Genomic DNA, 23,081 nt, shown 5'->3' with positions numbered 1-23,081 from the left:
TCTCTCTGCCCCTCCCCTGCTTGTGTTCTGTCTCTTTCTCGCTCTCAAAAATAAATAAACATTAAAAAAAAAAAAAAAGAATCTAGAAGACAGAAGGGAGAGCGGAAACAAGAAAACAGTATATACCATTTCAGAGTAGTGACTTTGGTTTGAATTTGGGGTGGGGCTACATCTAGCAAAGACTGAAATTAGTCCTTGACATTACCATAAATGTATCAGGCAGCAATAAACTGGAAATTAAGAACAACGAAACTGATCCTTCCCCATGGATATTTTGAGAACACTCCTAATATTACCTCCATAATTCATGAATAGCCCCATTTTTTTCTTTGCTTGGGATTTAGTTAACATTGTGGAAATCTCTCTTATAAAAAATTGAGGGTGAAAATTATATTCTTTACAATAATCAATCCATAGTATAAACAGATTTGAACTATATCTGAGCTTGTATTCCAGATCTGCCACTTATTGGCTTTGTGACCTTTCTGAAGTTACTTAATTGCCATTTCTGTTTTCTGACCTGTATAATGAAGATAATAGTTGCCTAACTTTCAAGGTTTTCTGGGGATTAAATAAAATAATGTATACATAATGCTTAATATAGTACTGGGCATGAAGTAAGTGCTCAGGAAAGTTAGCTCTTATTTTGATACTAGGAATATGTGTTGTAACCTAATTTTTTGTCTTTCAGCGCCACTTAGCTCGTACTACTGGGAGGTGGAAAGATCCACCAAAGAAGAATGCTGTGAATGAGTTACAGGATGAACTGATGACCATTCGACTTAGAGAAGCTGAAACTCAGGCAGAAATAAGAGAAATAAAACAAAGGATGATGGAAATGGAAACACAGGTATGATGGGAAAGCCCAGTAGCTTTAAAAAATAACATTACCAGATCAAAAGTTTATGCACAGGTTATATCATCCCTAGAATAGAGCCAGAAGAATAGAGCTAAAAGTCTAGACTGTAATTTCCTAGCCCAAATGGAAAGGGCTAAAAATTGTAGTCTTTGATATCAGAGATTTAATGTCTTCTTTGACCCAGTCAGCAAAGTTTAAGCAAGTCATAAAACTATACATTATTAACTTTGTTGCCTTGTTGTACAACTTGAGAGGAAATATTCATGTAAAGCAAATTTTTTCAACCTTGACTCTATTACCAGGTAATTCTTGAACCAGGTAATTCTTTATTGTGGGGACTGGCCTGTGCATTGTAGGATGTTTAGCAGCATCCTTGTCCTCTACCTACTAGGTCCCAGTAGCACTGTGGTTCTCACCCCAGGTTTTGACCAAAAGCATCTCCAGATTGCCAGATGTCCCCTGGGGGCAAAATTGCCCCTCATCGAAAACAATTGGCACAGAATATAATGTGAATGATGCTTCCTTATATGTAATGTGGTAACTCTGAGCAGTTAATTCCAAAATTATACTTCTTTCTAAGTCTTCTCTTTCTGTGATAAATTCTGTCTTAAATATACTTGACTTAACATTTGCACAATCCTTTTTAATGAGCCCATTTGCATTATAAAGTACATTTGGTTTTTATGTGGTACATTTGTGTGGACCACATTCTGGATTCTCTGTAATGTTATTTGGTTTTCAAAATAGTCAGTAGGGGGCATAGTTAACTCATGTATCATTCTGTATCCATATGTGCAAAATGATCATCCCAACTTTAACATAACATGAATCTGTAAATCCTTTAGATTAAATAGATTTTGTTTTATGTTGTTCAAAGTTATTTTCTTGTATTTTTCATTACAATTGACTATAACAGTGAAATTATGAAAAGTAGAAATCCAGTTTTTATAATTGAAAGTTTTATTATTTTTTTTTTTTAAATAAAATTTTTTTAACGTTTATTTATTTTTGAGACAGAGAGAGACAGAGCATGAATGGGGGAGGGGCAGAGAGAGAGGGAGACACAGAATCGGAAGCAGGCTCCAGGCTCTGAGCCATCAGCCCAGAGCCTGACGCGGGGCTCGAACTCACGGACTGCGAGATCGTGACCTGAGCCGAAGTCGGACGCTTAACCGACTGAGCCACCCAGGCGCCCCTGAAAGTTTTATTTTTATAACAGATTTTATCTCATTGTACACATTAAAGATAGAAACACAGCTTTTAAGCCAGTGTTCAGGTTTTGTTTCACAGTGGTGAATGAATCAAATCAATCAACATAATTTTCAGAACTGTTGAATACAAAGGACTGTTTAGTCATCAGAGAGAACTTAACTGAAAAATCAGTTGCACAAACTACACTTAATATAATTCACAATATGACATGATGGATATTAACTAATAATTTCATACTATATGTAAGTCAGGTTATTATGTTGTACACCTTAGACTTACACAGTGCTGTATATCAATTATATCTCAATAAAACTGGAAAAATGTTTAATTTAGAAATCTGGTAACTAAAGAGTTTGATAGAAACTGCTATGGAAAATAGGAGGGGGAATTAATTCCAACTAGATGGTTTAGGGAAAGGCTTCCTAAGGAATTTGTATTTTGAACTGTACCTGACAGAGTGTAATTTTGGATGCATTTTGATGAAAGAGAAATGGTGTAAGGCACTTGTTCCTAAATGCCAGTGCTTGAACTGGTGATGATTCATATCTAACGTCCAGATGAAGAGATTTGTCCTTGTTGATACATGTAGTTTCAGTTCCTTCATTTTAGTGACTTTCAGAAAATACCACCTAGTAAGTACACCTCAGTTTTTTGAGCCACACTCTTCCTTCTTTGTACCAGTTTTTGCTATTACAAATAATGCTACTCTGAATATTATTGCGCCTGTTTCCTTGTGTATAGCTCTACGAGTTTCTTCAGTACCGGGATTCTTATCTTTTTTTGTATGCCATGAACCCCTTTGGCAGTCTGAAATCTCCAGATCCTTTCTCCAAATAATGTTTTTAGGGGTGCCTGGGTGGCTCATTTGATTAAGCGTACAACTTTCAAAAAAAAATTTTTTTTTAATGTTTATTTTTTGAGACAGAGAGCATGAACAGGGGAGGGTCAGAGAGAGGGAGACACAGAATCTGAAACAGGCTCCAGGCTCCGAGCTGTCAGCACAGAGCCCGACGCGGGGCTGGAACTCACGGACCACGAGATCATGACCTGAGCTGAAGTCGGCCGCCCAACCGACTGAGCCACCCAGGTGCCCCAAGCGTCCAACTTTTGATATTGGCTCAGGCTCAGGTTGTGATCTCACAGTAGTAGGATAAAGCCCCACCTCGGGCTCTGCACTGAGCTTGGAGTGTGCTTGGGTTTCTTTCTCACCCTCTCTCTCTGCCCCTCCCCTTCTAGTGCTCTCTTTCTCTATCTCAAAATAAATAAAAAATTTTTTTCATGCATAAAGTAAAATACATAGGATTGCAAAACAAGCCAGTTATATTGAGGTACAGTTCTCAAAATACTGAAAAATAAACAAGTTTATGATATAGAACACGTACAGGGACATACACAACACATTGCAGGATTAGGTTTTTAATATTTTAGATTTTTCTTACCTAAGTTAGAATGTAGTATAATTTTCCTTTTGGGGGATACTCTCCTCTAGGTTTGGTATGAAAGTTATAATAAGTTCATGGAATAAATCAGATTGTATTTTATCTTTTTATTTCTACAAAATTTTGTCTAAGATTAGAATTACCTCTTGAATATTTGCTGGGATCCATTCCTTTAAGTAGTCTTATCTTTTTGTCTTGTTTTTTGGGAATAGTAACTATTGATCCTACTTATTGAAGGCTTATAGACCTTTTCAGGTGTTCTGTTTGTTCTTGAGTCTCATTTGGTAAGACGTGTTTGCTTGGGAAGACACATTTCATCTAAACTTTCAAATTCATCACTTAGAATTGTTCAGGGTGTCTTTTTAAAAAATTTCTTTTTACTAGGTCAATATTTAGGTCTTTTTTCATTTCTAATAGTGTTTATTTGTGTTTATGTTCTTGAAAAGTGTTTGCGGAAGTTTGCCATTTTTTTTTTCAGAGGTTTGCCATTTTTATTAATATTTCTAAAGACTGGATTTTTCATTTTCGTTGGTCCTCCATATTGTACCATAGTTTTCTATATAATTTAGTTCTGTTATTATATCCTTTTATTATTTGTTGCTTGGGTTTCATCTTTTTTCCCCTTTATTTGTACTCCTACCTATGTTTTCTTTTCTAATATATTTTTTATTCTTCAGTTCCATGCTTTTGACTTCCCTAGTGATTGCTTGTTTGACTCAAGATTTGTTTACAAGTATGTTTTGTATTTCCAAGTGTATAGATTTCTGGTTCACTTCATTAGTAGTTTATGTCATTCGTTTAACGAAATTGCTTTGTGGTCACAGAATGTAGTCTGTAGAGTCTTACTTATATTAGATCAAACTTCTTCATTATACTGTTTGTATCTTCTATATTCTTTCTAGTTGTGTGTATCACCTGATGTTTCAAATACTAACAAATAGATACCTTCTCTTGTGATTGTAGATTTGTTTCTCCTTAGATTATGACAGTTTTTTGGCTTAAAATATTCTGAGCCACTTTTAGAGGGACACACAAATTTTTAATTGTCATTTTTTTCTAGTAAATGAATCTTATTAGGGGCACCTGGGTGGCTCAGTTGGTTAAGCACCAGACTCTTGATCTTGGATCAGGTTATGATCTTATGGTTTGTGAGATTGAGCCCTGCATCGGGCTGTGCACTGACAGCATGGAGCCTGTTTGGGATTTTCTCTCTCTCTCTCTCTCTCTCTCTCTCTCTCTCTCTCTCTGCCCCTTCCCTGCTTGCTTGCTTTCTCTTAAAATAAATAAACTTACAAAAGTTTAAAATGAATGTTATTATATACTGACCCTCTTTATCTTTCAGGATGCATTTTGATTTAGTCTATCTTAATACAGTTATCTAAGATGTTTATTTTATTTTTTAAGTTTGTTTATTTATTTATTTAGAGAGAGCGCGCAAGCAGAAGTGGGGGAGGAAAAGAGTGAGAGGGAGAGAGAGAGAGAATCCCAAGCATGCTCTGCACTGTCTGCACAGAGCCTGATGTGGGACTCAAATTCATAAACCGTGAGATCATGACCTGAGCCAAAATGAAGAGTCGAATGCTCAACCGACTGAACCACCCAGGCACCTCTAAGCTGTTCTTTTTCAGTCTCTGCCTTATTTATCTTTTTCCATCTTTTTAATTTCAGCTTGTTTATATCTTTGATAAACTGCATATAGATGAACATTTTTAAAAATCCAGTTTGACACATGGTTGTACAACTCTGACTGTACTAAACTGCTGAAGTGTAGGTACACTTTAAGTGGGTGACTTTTATGTGTATGTCTCAATAAAGCTCTAAAAATGGAGTCCCAGTCTCTTTTAGCAGTCATGGTTAGTCTATGTTTGATGATTCAGTTTGGATTAATATCTGTCACCTTGCTAGCTATTTCTCTTTGTTCCATCTGTTCTTTATCTTTTCTTTTTCTATTTCCTCTTGGATTTATTGGGCATTATGATTCCATTTTATCTCCACAAGTGACTTCTTTATATTCCTTAATTTTTTTTTTTTTTTTTACTGGTTGCTCTATGTTTTTTAATATGCACCTAATGAGAGCTAATCTTCAAATAATATTCCTCACATGTAGTATAAGGACCTTACAACAGTATATTCCCAGTTCTTCCTCCTATCCTTTGTGCTATTTGTTGTCATATATTTTGCTTTTACATATAGTACAAATATGTCATATGTGCTACTAGTCTTGCTTTAATCAGTTACCTTTCAGAGAAATTAAAAAAAAATTTAATGATATTTATTTCCTTCAATTATTCCATTTTTCAGTATTCTATTTTTTTGTACAGATCCATGTTTCTGTCTGGTGTCATATTCCTTCTGCTTAAGAAATCTCTTTAACATGTCTTGTACTGCTGATCAGCTGGCAGTGGATTTTTAGTTTTGTTTGTTTGGGAAAGTATTTCTCCAATTTTAAAATATATATTTGCTGGATATTGAAATCTGGGTTGTTGTTTTCCTTCAACACTTAAAGTTACTCTTCTTGTCAGTAACCATGTAAACCAGAATTCTGTTATAATTTTTGTTTATCTGCATGTAATGTGTTTTATCCTCTGGTTACTTTTAAGATTTTCTCTTTTGTTTTTAGCACTCTGAATATGAAATGACTTGCTGTATTTTTTGTTTTGTTTCCCTCTGAGTTTCTTGGACCTGTGGATTTCTATCTACCATGAAATGTGGAAAATTCTTGGTTATTCTTTCTTCAGATATTTCTTCTGTCCGTTCCATATTCTTTTCTCCTCCTGGGATTCCCATTACACATACGTTAGATTATTTGATATTGATAGTAACTCTTCGATGCTCTTTTCTTTTTTCTTCTCATTATTTGTTCTCTTTGTGTTTCAGTTTCTATTGTGTTAAATATTTCTATTGATTTATCTTTAAGTTCACTGATTCTTTGCTCCACTTTGGGAGTTGTCTGATGAGCCATTGAAGGCATTCTTCACATCTGTTACTGTGTTTTTCATTTCTAGCATTCTGTTTGATTCTTACAGTTTTCATTTCTCTGCTTATATTAAGTATGTGATCTTGAATGTTTTTAACCTTTCTCTTAGAGCCTTAACATGTTAATTACAGTTATTTTAAATTCCCTGTTAGGTAATTTTAATATCTGTGTCCTGTATGAGGCCAAGTCTGTTGATTGCTTTGTCTCTTGGTAGTGTTTGGTTTTTTCTTTTTCCTATGCTTTGTAATTTTTTGTTGAAAACTGAGTGTCTAGTGTAGGACAGTAGACTAAGGTAAGTAGTTTTTATGCCTGGAAATGGGCATACCTTTTCTTCTGGTAGGCCTTTAATGTGGGGGATTTGAGTTAATATAGTCAGGAGTTGGGCTGGTTTTGAGGTTTGTTGTTTCTGTGGTTACCCTCATTGCACCACAGGCTTCAAATTCCTCTAACACTATCTTATTTTTAGATTAGGGGCTGGTTTGCCAGAGGCTTTTCTCAATGTCTTTTAGGTCTTCCATGTGTACAGCACTTCAGAGAGTGCTTCAGAGCGTTTTTGCTCTCTCTCACTTTTATTTAACAGTTTTTTTCCAATTTCAATTTTTCGCACTTTTCCGTCTCCAGCAGTATTCCACTCTTACTTGTTACAGGAAGTTGGAGGGCCAGAGTGTTCCCCATTGTTTTGATAAAGCCTCAGTCTTAGGCTGCATTGTGCCCCTGGATCTGGTGTGTTTGACTTTCTTAGTGCTCCTGCCCTACCACCAGCTATATAGTCCTAGGCCCAAAATATAGTCCTGTCCCTTTCTCAGATACGGTGGTTTCCCCAATGTTCTAAGGGCACCAGTGTTTCTGATAGTAACGGATGAAACCTTTTGTTCTGTAGAAGAAATAAGCAAGGTTTAGTGCTTTTGTATTGGCTGCTGTTCTCCTCCCTCAAGCCTTTACTATGGAGATCTCTTTCTCAAGGCTTTCATCCATCTTTTTTGTGTGTACCTGTTGGGGTCCATGAAGAAAAAGTGTACAAAAGCTTGTGAACTGTTTTGCTCCGTTAGGCTCCACACTCTCTAGCCAGCCAATACTTGGCCTCTGGCTAAATTATTCTTAACAGTTTCTGGCTTCATCTGCCCTGTCTGTCCTTAGATTTGGGGTTAGTTTGTTGCCCTGTGTGCTCACCTCTCTGGTTTCAACAAAAGTCATTAATTGAGAGTTTGGCCAGCTTTTTTTTTTTTTTTTTAATTGAAAGGATGGAAACAATCCTCTTTCTACTCTATATCCTCATCAGAAATCAAAACTGTTTATTATGATATATTTGAAAATTTTTTACTTCATTTCTTTTTTGTGTTTTTTTTCCTTTCTTGCTTTTTATTGGATTTAGATGTTTCTTTCTCTTCTGCTAGTTTGACTTTTATAATTCCATTTGTTTTCTATTAGTGTTTATTACCTGAAAAAAAAAAAAAGTCTCATCTGAGACTAAACAGAGTTTGATGTTGATAATTATCTCCATCTTCCTTTAAAAGTGTGTAAGGGCCTTAGAAGATCTCTATATGCTCTTCTTCCATTTCCAGTCTTGTATCTTACTATTATACATTTTTTATATCTCTAAATTATTAGACATTATTATTCTATGGAGTCAGGGCTTATTTGGATTTGTCTACTTGTTTGCTGCGTTTTTGCTCTCTCTCACTTTTATTTAACAGTTTTTTCCAATTTCAATCATGAATTGTAAACTCTCACTTTCTTAAAATAGGTGTACTTTTTCGCACTCTTATAGTTTAGCTAAATGTACTGTTGTAGGATGAAATTTATTTTTTTAAGCACTACAGATTTTTCCTATTGATGTCTGATTTGTCTCTTCTTTTTTTTTTTTTTTTTTTTTTAGTTATTTATTTTTAGAGAGAGAGAACGTGCTAGCAAGAGAGGGGCAGAGAGAGAGAGAGAGAGGGGAGGAGAGAGAAAACCCCAAGCTGGCTTTGCACTTCCAGCCCAGAGCCCTTTGTGGGGCTCAAACCCATGAACTGTAAGGTCATGACCTGAGCTGAAATCAAGAGTCAAGTACTTAAGCAGCTGAGCCCCCCAGATGCTCCTGTCTCGTCTTCTCTTTAGCATTCTGTTTTGTTAAAATGTATCTTATTGAGGGTTTATTTGTATTTATCCTGTTTGGAATTAGTTGTGCTTCATGAATAGTAGATTCATATATATATTTCTTCCAGTTGTAAAAAATTCTCAACTATTGTTGTCTCTTAGACCATTATATCTAATCTTTTTGTTTTCTGTTTTATCTTGCAACCCCTATTAGGTGTATTTTGTACCTCCTTACTCTCTTTACCTCTTCTGGGACACTATCTTCAATGTATCTAATCTCCTATTTAATCCTTTAATTAATTTTTAATATGTTTGGCTATATTAACTTCTAGAAAATGTATTTGGTTGTTTTTCAAATTTGCTAAATGTTTTTTGATAGTTACTTGTTCTATGCTTATGTTTTTCCTTCCTCTTTTTATGTCTAAAAAAATTAAAGGGGCGCCTGGGTGGCTCAGTCGGTTAAGCGGCCGACTTCGGCTCAGGTCATGATCTTGCGGTCTGTGAGTTCGAGCCCCGCGTCGGGCTCTGTGCTGACAGCTCCGAGCCTGGAGCCTGTTTCAGATTCTGTGTCTCCCTCTCTCTGACACTCCCTGTTCATGCTCTGTCTCTCTCTGTCTCAAAAATAAATAGACGTTAAAAAAAATTAAAAAAAAAATTAAAAAAAAATTTTTTTTGATGTTTATTTATTTTTGAGAGAGAGACAGAGCATGAGCAGGGGAGGGTCAGAGAGAGAGGGAGATACAGAATCCAAAGCAGGCTCCAGGCTCTGAGCTGTCAGCACAGAGCCCGACGCAGGGCTCGAACCCACGAACCACAAGATTATGACCTGAGCCGAAGTCGAATGCTTAACCGACTGAGCCACCCAGGCGCCCCTATGTCTAAAAATTTTAAACAAAATATTTTATATAAAGTCCTTACATGATTATTTTGTTATCTAGAGTTTTAAAAAAATCTGTCATTGCTATCCTTTTTTCTACTGTTTCTCACTCATCATCAATTTGGCGTTTTGTTTAATGTGTATAGTTTGTGATGATGGGTCATGGACTTGTATTGAGTGGTGCAAGGAGGAGTTCTATTTGTGGGAATTCTTTGCAGCTTATGTTGAAGGTGTGTCCCTCTCAAGTGTGGTTATTTGTTTAGTGGTAGGAGGAAAGATAGTAAAAAGAGGTTGTGGAACATTTTGTATGTAAGTACTAAGTACTTGAGCACTAAGAAGTTCACTGTTTATTTTGTAGACATATAGTGAGTCAGGAAGATGAGTAAAAGTAAGGATGAAGAAACCCAGAAGTGGTAGAATGTTTTGGAGTTTAAATCTATTAGATGATGTGGATCTTTTTATTAAAACCCAAGGCAGGTTTGGGACACCTGGGTGGCTCAGTTGGTTAAGCGACTGACTTCGGCTCAGGTCATGATCTCGCAGTTTGTGAGTTCGAGCCCTATGTCAGGCCCTGTGCTGACAGCTCAGAGCCTGGAGCCTACTTCAGATTCTGTGTCTCCCCCTCTCTCTACCCCTCCCCTACTCACGCTTTGTGTCTCTCTGTCTCTCAATAATAAACAAACGTTAAAAAAAAATAGCTCAAAAAAAAAACTGCAGGCAGGGTCATTTTCATAGAGTGAGGCAGAATAGATATAATAATAGTAACAACCAAGGATTTATTAAGTATCTGTTAAATTTCAGGCATTGTGTGAGACTCCTTGCATAAACTTTTTTCATATGACTGCTACAACATAGACTTTAAATTTTTTAAAGATTTCATTTATTTTTGAGAGACAGATAGAACACAGACTTTAAATTCGAGTGGTAATATCTATGCTTATAACAGTGTACTGAAATTGGATGGGATTAGATAACTTTACTATGGGTGAAAAACTATAAAATGAGGAGCCAGATTTTCCTGTCTTTGGTTATAAAATCCCCACTGTTTCAGACCCCTAATAGAATATTTTGGGGTTGAGAGAAATCAGGCTGCATGAAGCTTGAATGGGAAGACTACCTCATGTCAGTCAACTTAAGGTCTATATAATTTCTTAGCATGTTCTATAATTACAATAAATTAAGCAGCTAGCATATATTGAGTTCTTACTATATATTAAGGCCTGCTGCATGTAATCTCTCATTTAATACTAAAGACAACTAAATGAAAAATTGGTCTTATTTTTATATACATTTTTCAGATGAGGAAATAGAGACTCAAATATTATAACTAGTTTAGATAATGACCAAATAACAAGTCAGAGTTCAAAACCAGTCCATGCTCTATAAAAAGACTGTGCTGTACATGGGAGGAATGTAAAAGTGCACATGACACATTTTATGACATCAGGGATTTTACAGTTCAGTAAATGGTGATGGTACTTTTCAGTCAGTCTGTACTTTCTTTTGAGAACTGGAAATAGGAGTCAAATTCATCATATTCCTGTATCTACTCATTTGTGTGACACTGCCTGTTGCACAATTTAATACCTTCAAGTTCTGTGTAAACATTCTTAAAGTTTATAGATATTTATTGTATAAATGAAAATATTGAGCTGTAGGAAGAGGTTTTGATATGGACCTTAAGTATTCTTTTGGATGGCTTGATTTTTTTTTTTAATTTTTTTTTAATGTTTATTTATTTTTGAGACAGAGAGAGACAGAGCATGAACGGGGGAGGGTCAGAGAGAGAGAGGGAGACTCAGAATCGGAAGCAGGCTCCAGGCTCTGAGCTGTCAGCACAGAGCCCGACGCGGGGCTCGAACTCACGGACCGTGAGATCATGACCTGAGCCGAAGTCAGACGCTTAACCAACTGAGCCACCCAGGCGCCCCTGGATGGCTTGATTTTTAAAGCACTTGTATACTTTTTTCTTTTTAGTATTTAACTATTTGTTAAAAAAAAACTTTATCTGTAACTAATAATAACATTTTATATAATGTTACTGAGGTATAAAATGGAGAGGTAGAAATATATAAGTTTTTTCGGGTCTTTATAGTCTGAGTATTTATATTTTTAATTACTAGAATCAGATCAATAGTAACCATCTTCGAAGAGCAGAACAAGAGGTGATCAGTCTACATGAGAAGGTGCAGTATCTTTCTGCACAGAACAAAGGACTACTTACTCAATTAAGTGAAGCAAAGCGCAAACAAGCAGAGATTGAATGCAAGGTAAATATATCAACTACCTAATGTTTTTGTGAATATAATAATGCCTTTTTGTTTTGTCTCATTATTGTCTTAAAACCAAATAAAACCAAAAAGAACTAGTTTTGTTTCCAACTTTTCCTGAACTTGGTTTGGTGGTTGCTTTCAGACAAGGTTAACTCATCATGCCTTGAGGTGGATTTCAGGCAGGAAACTTCATTTTCACCTACTTGGTTAAATGCTAGTGTAGGGAATTAAGTTAGCCAGGTGGTTGAAAATTGATATCTCTGTACAATTTTTATTTTGACTTGTAACCCTTTAAAAACGAAGTTTTAAAAATCGTAACCAAAAAGATAGGTAATGTAGAGAGGTTAGGGCAACTCTGCTTTGATTGGTACCTTATCAGTAGACATTCAGTATTGATAAATGTTTTCTGGGTAGAAAGCAAAAGAAGTTTGTATATACCAATGGGTTGGGGAAATTGTGTGCATTTCCCATTACTTTAATTTGTTTTTTTTTTAATTTTGTGTGTGTAAAGTGTTTGGATTTATAAAGCATCAAAAAATATTTGAATGCAAGTAAATTTTTTCTTGAAATTAATCTACAGTATAACAGTGGTGAGAGGGTGAGGGGATGTGGAGTGGGGTAGAAGGAGAGAGAAAGTGAAAGAGATAGTGTATGTGTGTTTGAGAGAGAGAGAAATAACTAAAGAGATGACTGTGATCTGAGCATTAGAATGGATTACTGAAGACAAGTTACGGAATTTTAAAAATAAACTAGTCATCCATCTTTCCATGGTGAGATAGCAGGAATTATGCCCTTTAGAGATTTCAGCCTTATTATTCTATGATAAGAAATAAGACTTTCAATGGCACATGTAAAGCTGTAATTCCATCAACTTGTTCTGGTGTCATTAAAAACCAAGAGTGAAGCTTGAATGGTTTATCAGTGTCACTGAAATCCAGAGATGAAATTACATCCTAATAAATATGCATGGCTGTTACAATTTACACTGACAGAAATCTGTAGGCAGTACTGAAATTTGTACTAACTTAAAATTAGTACCTCTGGAAAGTTATAACTAGACTAATTTAAAAATAAAGTGATGTGACATGAGGTTGTATCAATTTGATTCGTCTTTCTAATGTGTGATTGAGTTTTTATGATGCTGTATCGTCTATGCTGACTTATTTTTAATAAAGAACTAAACTTAATCTTTTTTCATTACTGGTGTAAGTTTTCCTTAAACATTGGTTGATAACACTATGACTTGATTTAATATTGCTCCTCAAATGCCTTAGTAACTTAAGCTAAGTAAAGTGTCCTTTGGAAATAAATATTTGTTGAATTTGCTGATGAAAATATACATACATATATGTATTTTTTTAATTTAAGCAATGGGCTCAGATTCAGAATTTTAGAGAATTTTAAGAACCAGTATATATTTTGTTTAATCTTTAGCTGTTCATTAATAAATCTGTAAAATAGGTTAAAGATGCTGATTCCCCTGTCTCCCCCTGTGTTTACACTGTATATTGATTTATTCAATCTTTTGTAATACCTTTTGTAGATTTTGAGAATGACCAGTGTGTTGTTACCCTAGCACCTAGTACATTCTAATTAAGTGTATATATTTACCTTGTTATCTTGGAATAGTTCAGGAACAAACCTTAACTTTTCCAAGCAAGCTAGTCCTTCAATTGTGTAAATCTGATTAATTTTCATTTATTTTTTTAAGGTTTTTATTTTCAGAGAGACAGGACGTGAGTGGGGGAGGAGCAGAGAGAGAGGGAGAATCTCAAACGGGCTGCGCCCTGTCAGTGCAGATCCCTAAGAGGGGCTCAAATTTACGAAACTGTGAGATCATGACCTGAGCCAAAATCAAGAGTCAGATGCTCAACTGACTGAGCCACCCAAGCACCCCTTATTAATTTTCATTTAGTTCTACATGATTATAGCTTATAATTTGTTGGTAAATAATTATTCAGGTTCATTTTATTTTTCATTTATGTAAAATATCAGGATACTGTTTTTAATATTAATGTTATTTTCTCTCTATAACTGTGTTTGAATATTCCCACTTAAAAATGAAACTAGTACAAGTCTGTGATCTCCAATATGAAAAATCAGAATACTCTGAAACCCAAACGTTTTCTCATAAATTTCACACACATTCATTTGGATAATTTTTATTGTATCCCACTTGGTGTGTATTTTTATACTTTACTGTTTCATTGTGTTTAACACTGAGCATACTGTTTCATTATGGGTGTTGTTGCCACTAGAGAATACTAAGGTGCCACTAATACTACTAAGGTATGTACCTTATTACTTTTCTAAAATCTAAAAAATCTGAAGTTCCAAGATACACCTTGTGCCTAAGATTTTAGTAATGAGATTATGGGATTTGCTACGTAAATATAAATTTGAAGATGACAAATATTTTAAATTTTCTGGTTCTACAAATATAGAGAGATATATAGACATAGATATATGTATGTCCATGAGAAAAGATGTATTAATTATGAATTTGCAAAATTGTATGATAAGAAATTTTAAGTGAGGAAAATCAAAGTATTTTACTATGATTATAACATTATGCCTACATGGAATAATGATAGGAAGGAAACAGGAAGAAAATAAATCTGTTGCTTATATATCATATAAATTTTGCTAGCTTAATACATACTCGTAATGCTTTGATTGTTTGAGTATAAATCAAAGCAATCCGTCCCCTTTTACCTCATTCTGTTTCTGATTCTACCACATACCCCTTTTACTTTTTGTTAGGTAACTGCTTTTATTATTTTCTGATATATCCTTTTAGAGTTTCTTTTAGGCAAATACTAGCAAGTAAAAATATATAATTTTTCTTTTCACTTTTATTTATTTATTTATTTTTTTAATAATTAAAAAAAATTTTTTCTTAACGTTTATTTATTTTTGAGACAGAGAGAGACAGAGCATGAACGGGGGAGGGTCAGAGAGAGGGAGACACAGAATCTGAAACAGGCTCCAGGCTCCGAGCTGTCAGCACAGAGCCCGACGCGGGGCTTGAACTCACGGACCGTGAGATCATGACCTGAGCCGAAGTCGGCTGCTTAACCGACTGAGCCACCCAGGCGCCCCTCTTTTCACTTTCTTACATGAAAGTTAACATACTGTATGCTCTTCTTTTTTTATTTTTATTTTTATTTTTTGTCACTATATTTTGTAGAGCTTTCAATATCAGTGCTTGAAGAGTCTTATTAGTTTCTAAGGTATATTGTTTTCCATTGCATGGATGTGCTTAGGTCCTTATTGGTGTGCACATGGATTGTTCCCAGTGTTTTGCTGTCACAGGCACTGTATAGTGAATAACCTTATACATATATAATTTCAGACATATAGAGTTATATCTACATATTACTATAGAGGTATATCTATGTGTTCCTGTAATTTGATTGTTTGGTCAGTGGGTAAATATATTTGTACTTTCATAGATTTTGTCAGATAACACTCCTGACAGTTGTGCCATTTTGTACTTTGACCAGCAGGGCATGATAATACCTGTTTCTCTATTGTGTTACTTACAAAGTATATAGCCAGACTTTTCATTCTAAATAGATGCTATTTTAGGACATGTTTTGTATATTTTACAACAGTGATTCTCAAATAGGATTGGGAGGAGGTGAGATTATGAGACTTCAAAGAAGGATGGCATCTAATTATGTATTTGTCAAATACTTGGGCAGCTTTTATTTGTCAGTCTTATAGGCACTGGGGATTCAGTAGTGAAGAAGGTGGACACAATGTTTAGTGAGACAGTAAAGTAAAAAATACACAGGATTATCACGAATGATGTACTATAAAGTGGGAGGTAAGGAGAATGGAGTGCTAGGAAGTGGTATCAAAGGTGGGACGTGAAGAATAGGACAGAAGCAACCATATGAAGAGCCAGGGGAAGATCCTCACATGAAAAAGGTCACAGAGTTCAAGATCCAAAAGCAGGAAAGAACCTGTTTGCTGAGACTTCTATAAATCGAAAAGCTAATGAAATAAAGCTAGAGAAGCAGGTTGGAATTCCACTTCTTACCATGTAAAATTTTAGAGTCCATGCTGTGGGAGGCCACTGAAGGTTTTAAGCAGGAAATCAACTGACTTTTTTTTTTTTTTTTTTTTCTGTTTTGCTGTATTTGCTTCAGATTTCTTTTTTTCACCGTTAATTTTGAAATATTTTTATGTTTACACAAAAGCAGCAAAAATAGTACATAGAGTTACCATATGCCTTTTAATCAGCTTCTTCTAATGTTGACATCTTACATGTTAACATCTAACATGGTACATTTATCAGTACTGAGAAATGAATGATGGTACAATGTTATTACTAAACTATAGACTTCATTCAAATTTCCTCATTATATCTCCATCTCTTCCATTCTGTGACAGTTTCTTAATGCTTTCTTATCTTTCCTTACCTTGACTATTGAAGAATACTGGTCAGATATTTTGTAGAATATCCCTCAGTTTGGGATTGTCTGTTTTCTCCTGATTAGACTGAGGTTATGTATTTTAGGAAAGAATACAGAGTTGAAGTGTCCTTCTCAGCACATCATATCAGAAGACACTTCGTATAAATATATCTTACGGTTAATGCTGGTAACCTTGGTCATTTAAGTTGGTGTCTGCCAGCTTTCTCCACTACAGAACTTTTTCTCTCTTATGCTCAGTTCATTATAAGCAAGTTACTAAGTCCAGCCTGCAGTCCGATGGCAGTCAGGGGTGTTAAGCCATACCTCCTCAAGGAAAAAGTATTAGGGGCGCCTGGGTGGCTCAGTCGGTTAAGCATCCGACTTTGGCTCAGGTAATGATCTCGCGGTTCGTGAGTTCGGGCCCCGTGTCGGGCTCTGTGCTGACAGCTCAGAGCCTGGAGCCTGTTTCAGAATCTGTGTCTCCCTCTCTTTCTCTCTGACCCTCCCCCGTTCATGCTCTGTCTCTCTCTGTCTCAAAAATAAATAAACGTTTAAAAAAATTAAAAAAAAAAAAAAGAAAAAAAAAAGGAAAAAGTATTAAAGAATTTGTGGGTATATGTTAAAACCACCACAGTAATTAATAAATATTTGGGGGGAACTATTTTAAGACTATGCATATATGCTTAAAGTTTCAGCAACTAATTTTAGCATTTAAGCATTTATTAGGGGATATTGCTTGTAGCAATTAATGTAGTTATTTTTTAAAGGAATATACATGCCATTGTGTGTGGAGGTAGGTTTAAGGTGAGGTTGGAGAGAGATGTGATATGAGATCATCAGGAAATAGCACAGGACAGAGTAGCTAGCTTGGGCCCAGCTGTTAGCATTTAAATAAAGAGAAATAGATAAATTCACAATCTATTTTTATAGAGAACCAATAAGACTTGGTGATTAGAGAGGGGGAAGATTAAGGTAAATTTTGGGTTTTTTACTTGATTAACATAATTTCATGTAATTTATAATATACATTTGAAAGTATTAATAAATTTACATAGCTAAATGTATATGTAATTTACATAAAATAATTTTGATTAGTATAATTTTTATAAATTGTTAATTAACATTAGTAAAGTAGTAGTTCTCTATTACTATTTTTTTTTTTTTTAGAAGGCAACCTCTTAATTTTTTTTTTAATGTTTTTATTTATTTTTGAGATAGAGAGAGACAAAGCATGAATGGGGGAGGGTCAGAGAGAGAGAAAGGGAGACACAGAATCTGAAGCAGGCTCCAGGCTCCGAGCTGTCAGCACAGAGCCTGACGTGGGGCTCAAACTCAATGGACTGTGAGATCATGACCTGAGCCAAAGTCAGACGCTTAACCGACTAAGCCACCCAGGCCCCCCTCTATTACTATTTTTTAATGTTTATTTTGAGAGAGAGTGAGTAAGTGCATACGGGCTGGGGCAGGGCAGAGAGAGAGAGGGAGAGAGAGAATCCCAAGCAGGCTTCTGCTTGTCAGCACAGACGACTGACGAGGGGCTCCATCTCATGAACCATAAGGTCATGACCTGAGCTGAAATCAAAAGTTGGATGCTTAACTGAGCCACCCAGGCACCCCTGTATTACTTTTTAAAAAATTACTTCTAAAACTTAGTGGCTTAAAATAGCAATAAGCACTAATATCCTAGAGTTTCTATAAATCAGAAATTCAGGAGCAGTTTAGCCGGTGCTCTCTAGAGTTTAGAGTTTAGAGTCTCTTATGAGACTGCAGTCGTTTGAAGGCTAACCTGAAGGATAAAGTGTTTTAGGTGGCTCTCTCCCATGGTTGGTGCTAAATTTCTCCTAAGGTTACCACCCTGTATATTTTTTATACTAATGATTGCTAAATTGCAACTGAAGTAAATGGAGGAGCAAAATATTTTTTATACTCTATATTTCTCTAAAGTATTTTTTTCATATTTTGTTACTTCTGGATCAGTATAATTTGGCACAGATATTGTAGAATACAGTTTGGGGGTTTTTCTTTATGAAATTTTGAGGTAGTAGAGTTAAATATTATACTTTTCCTAGGAAGGTTAGAATTATGATATAATCTAATTTCAGTTCTCTTTAGCATAATGTAAAAATTCATTGACATTTATTGCCTCAGAAAGAATATAATTTTTAAATATTGTCTAGCTAATATACTCTCTGAGCATCCATATTGCCTGTTAATCTGTTGTCCTCATTAGGTATTTGAAAGTTGTCAATATTTGTTTTTTGTTTTTTTTTTTAATTTTTTAAATGTTTCTTTATTTTTGAGAGAGAGAGCAAGAGAGAGAGAGTCAGCATGAGTGGGCAAGGGGCAGAGAGAGTGGGAGACACAGAATCCCAAGCAGGCTCCAGGCTTTGAGCTGTCGGCAGAGTCTGCTGTGGGGCTTCAACCCATGAATCATGAAATCATGACCTGAGCCGAAGTCAGATGCTTAACCGAGTGAGCCACCCAGGCTCCCCAATATTTGTTCTTACATAAAAAATGAGCAGCTTTCACAGTCAACAGTGATACGAATTTTTAATTAATTAAGTTCATTTTTATTTTAACATTTTATGCAACATTTACTTATATGAGTGGTGTTTATTTTTATTTATTTTTGAGAGAGAGACCATGCACGAGCCAGGGAGGGGCATAGAAAGAGAGAGAGGGAGACACAGAATCGGAAGCAGGCTCCAGGCTCTGAGCTGTTAGCACAGAGCCCAACGTGGGACTCAAACTCATGAACTGTGAGATCATGAGCTGAGCCAAAGTTGGACGCTTAACCTACTGAGCCACCCAGGCACCCCATGAGTGGTGTTTCTCAATGCTTAAAGATGGAATGCTATTCTATATATTTGGTCTTCATTTTATATCAAGTTCAGGAGATAATGGCAATTTTTTTCTCTCATTTAATCTATTTGTTATTTTTTAAATTTGAAGCAGATTACAAGTGTTTATGTTTTATTTTTGGTTTATTACATGGTTTATTTTTGGTTTATTTTGTTTCTTCCCTAGAACAAGGAAGAAGTGATGGCTGTGAGACTCCGGGAAGCAGATAGCATAGCTGCTGTGGCTGAATTACAGCAGCACATTGCTGAGCTGGAAATCCAGGTACCATATGAAAATGATAAAGGACACACAAAAATAAGGCAATAGTTTCTCCTTCCCTCTGCCCCTTTCCTGCATCATTTACATCTTCCTCCTAATAACTGTGATTGTTATTTTTTTGTGTTTGTTTCTGTTTTTTAAATTTTTTTTTTAATGTTTATTTATTTTTGAGAGAGAGACAGAATGCGAGTGGAGGAGGGGGTGAGGGAGAGGGAGGCACAGAATCCGAAGTAGGCTCCAGGCTCTGAAGTGTCAGCACAAAGCCCAACGCAGGGCTTGAACTCACGACGGTGAGATCTTGACCTGAGCCAAAGCCAGATGCTTAACCTACTGAGCCCCCCAGGTGCCCCGAGTGATTGTTACTTTCAACACTTGTTCATTTCCAAGTCCATTTTTTTGGTTGTGGTAAAATACATTTAACATAAAATTTACTCTTTTAAAGTATACAGTTCTGCAACCAGTCTCCAGATCTCTTTTCATCTTGCAAAATTGGAAGTTGACCTATTGAACATGTCCTAATACCACTCTTCCCCAAACCCCCAGAAACCACCATTCTGCTTTTCATCTCTGAATTAGATTATTCTAGGTACCTCATATAAGTAAGATGATACAGTATTTGTCTTTTTGTGACTGGCTTATTTCACTTAGCATAATGTCATCAAGGTTTATCCACGTTGTATGTGAAAACATGTATTTCCTTTTTAAGACTGAGTGATATTCCGTTGTATGTGTATACCACATTTTGTTTATCTATTTATCCATTGGTGAACACTTGGGTTGCTTCCTCCTTTTGGCTATTGTGTTAATGCCGCTATGAACATGGTTGTACACATCCGTTTGAATCCCTGCTTTCAATTCTTTGGGGTTTACCCAGAAGTGGGATTGATGGATCATGTGATAATTTTGTGTTTAACTTTTTAAAGAATTGCTGTACTATTTGCCATAGCACCATTTTACATTCTCACTAGCCAATGCACAAGGTTCTTATTTTGCCACATCCTCACCAACACTTGTCAATTTTCTGGGGGTTTTGTTGTTGCTTGTTTGTTTTTTTATAATAGCCATCCTGATCAGTGTGAAGTGGTAGCTCATTGTGGTTTTGATTTGCATTTCCCTAATGATTAGTGATGTTGACCGTCTTTTCATTTGCTTATTTGCCATTTGTGTATTTTCTTTACAGAATCAGGTTGTTGTTGAGTTGTAGAAATTGCTTATATATTCTCAGTGTCAGTTCCTTATCAGACTATAATTTGCAAATGTTTTCTCCCTTCCTTTGGGTTGCCTGTTTGTTCTCTTATTGTTTTTTGATGCACAAAAGTTTTTATTTTTGTTCAATTTACCTATTCCCCCCCCCCCACCCTTTTCAAATTTTTATTTAAATTCTGATTAGTTAACATAGTGTAATAGTGTTTTCAGGAGTAGAATTTAGTGATTCATCACTTAACATATAACACTGTATGCTCAGCACAACAAATGCCCTCCTTAATACCCATCACCCATTTATCTACCCTGTTTGTTCTATATAGTTAAGAGTCTCTTATGGTTTATTTCGCTCTCTCTCTTTTTTTTCCCCTTCCCATATGTTCATCTGTTTTCTTAAATTCCACATATGAGTGAAATCATGTAGTATTGTCTTTCGCTGCCTGACTTATTTTGCTTGCCATAATACACTCTACCTCCATCCACATCATTGTTTTTTAGAGTTTATTTATTTTGAGAGAGAGACCGAAAGAGAGAAGGAGCACGTGGGGGAGGGGCAGAGAGAGAAGGAGAGAGAGAATCCCAGGCAGGCCCTACACTGCCAGCAAAGAGCCCAATGTGGGGCTCAAACCCATGAACTGAACTGTGAGATGATGACCTGAGCCAAAACCAAGAGTTGGACGCCTAACAAACTGAGCCACCCAGGTGCCCCCATCCTCATCATTGCAAATGTCAAAATTTCATTCCTTTGGATGGCTAACTAATTTCCTACTTCTTCTTTTGTTGCCTCTGCTCTCAGTCCAATTTTGAGTGAAAGTTTATCATATTCGTACATTGCCAAAGCAATTTTCAAAAGAGAATTCAAAAAGAAATGTTTTTTTCACTCTATGTCTTATTTCTTATACAGTATAAGGTAGTAAATTTCTAATATGGGAAAAGTATTATGCTTAAAATCTTATTTCTTTAAAAATGTGTTATATTCTGTTCCAAGCTATAATAGAGTTTTTGCTACAGCATCTAGAATTTCTTCCTACTTGAAATATCCTTTGGTCTTAAATTTCAGTTCAGAATTTGCTTAGTTTTTAAGACATATATATTATAGCCTCATCTTTTGATTATAGCCTCATCAAAAGTAATTAAAAACACATTATGATTTGTATAAGTTTATAAAAAGATAGCTTTTGTGTTCTGTTGGTAATATTCCCTGAAAAGTAACACATATGCAGGAAAACTTTAGACATGAACTGACTGCATAATATATTTGTAATCAGCAATTTAAATCATGGTATCACAGGCAGTTCTAGTTTAAGCCTGTAGTTTTCCAACATCAAGAAAATTATAAAATTTTGCTACATTTCTGTACATCTTAGTCACAAACAGCAAGATTTATATCACTCTTTTTATTTATTCTGAAATAGTAATTAAAACGAAGAGCCTGATATGTGGCATGTCTTGTTTAAAATGAAATATAACATCTGTTTTGAAAAATAGAAAAGAAAATCCATGAAATTTTTACCATCAGGAGTATGTTGGCATCAAATGGCTTTTGATTAAATAATCACTGGCATCCTAATTGCTAAATTCATTGGCACTTTTTCAGTATTTATCCTGCTTGAGTTTATTTCATTTGTCATTGTTAGCCAATCATCCTCTTTACATTCTCTCCTCTCTTGGCTTTCCTGCACCACTCAATTTTGCCTCTCTTCTTTCTTGTTTATTGTTTTTCAGTCTAAACATTCAGTTCTGAATGTTTATATTCTTCTGAAAATCCAAGTTTTTGGCTTTTTGAGAGCTGTGCTCAAATGAAAGGTCTCACATGGCTTCAGGAGCTATCTTGTATGACAACAAATCCTAATGTAACTCCAGGCATAGCATGTTTCCCCAATAATTTTTAAACCTTTTTTAAAAGCCATTTTAAAAAATACAAACGCAACATACAGAGAAGTTCATAATACAAAGCAACAACATAATATGGGTAAACACATTACCCATATAATCACTGTTCAGGTCAAGATAGAGGATATTGCCTATACCCCAGAAGTCTACCCAATCATACCCTACTCCCTTATCTTGAGTTTTTTGGTAATCGCTCCTTTGCTTTTCCTTATAATTGTGTCATCTTTATATGCCTTTCTGTACAGTTTAATTTTCCCTGTTTCTGAATTTTGAGTAGAGTCTTATTGAATATTTTAATTTTTGTCTGTTCTTTGTTCAACATTATTTTAGAAAGAGTAATCATTTTTATTGTTGTACATGTTCCATTTTATGAAAACATCATAATGTATCTCTCCATTTTAATATTAGTGGTCATTTGGGTGTTTCCCAGTTGGGACTGTTTTGAACAGTGCTGTGATTATGAGCAATCTTGTGCACTATACTGACCACATGTACATGTTTCTCTAGCATGTATACCAAAACTATTCCAAAGTGTGGAATAGTTGTGTCACAGAGCATGCAAATCTTCAACTTTATTTTCCAAAGGGCTTGTACCAGTTTAAACTCCCAGCAGCAGCATATGAAAGTTCTTGCTTGTTCCATATCCTCTTCAACACTTGGTGGTGAGAGATGCTTTAACTTGTGCCATTCTGATGGGTACACATTGATATTTTGTCATGGTTTTA

The 23,081-nt window shown here is 35.4% G+C and overlaps 1 protein-coding gene across 18 annotated transcripts in view; it reads left to right on the top strand.

The window, feature by feature from the left end:
* Positions 1 to 23,081, top strand: part of EVI5 (ecotropic viral integration site 5) — a 236,664-nt gene that overhangs the window by 151,080 nt on the left and 62,503 nt on the right. For all 18 annotated transcript variants that reach the window (XM_042997888.1, XM_042997886.1, XM_042997889.1 and 15 more), the window contains 3 exons: positions 692 to 850; positions 11,567 to 11,713; positions 19,168 to 19,263. In XM_042997888.1, the coding sequence (XP_042853822.1) occupies positions 692 to 850; positions 11,567 to 11,713; positions 19,168 to 19,263 (402 nt within the window). The remainder of the gene's footprint in view (positions 1 to 691; positions 851 to 11,566; positions 11,714 to 19,167; positions 19,264 to 23,081) is intronic.

The sequence above is a fragment of the Panthera tigris genome, chromosome C1, assembly GCF_018350195.1.
Source record: "Panthera tigris isolate Pti1 chromosome C1, P.tigris_Pti1_mat1.1, whole genome shotgun sequence".
NCBI classification, from domain to species: Eukaryota; Metazoa; Chordata; class Mammalia; order Carnivora; family Felidae; genus Panthera; species Panthera tigris.
Note: the sequence above shows the minus strand (reverse complement) of the source record. Positions and strands in the feature narration are given on the sequence as shown.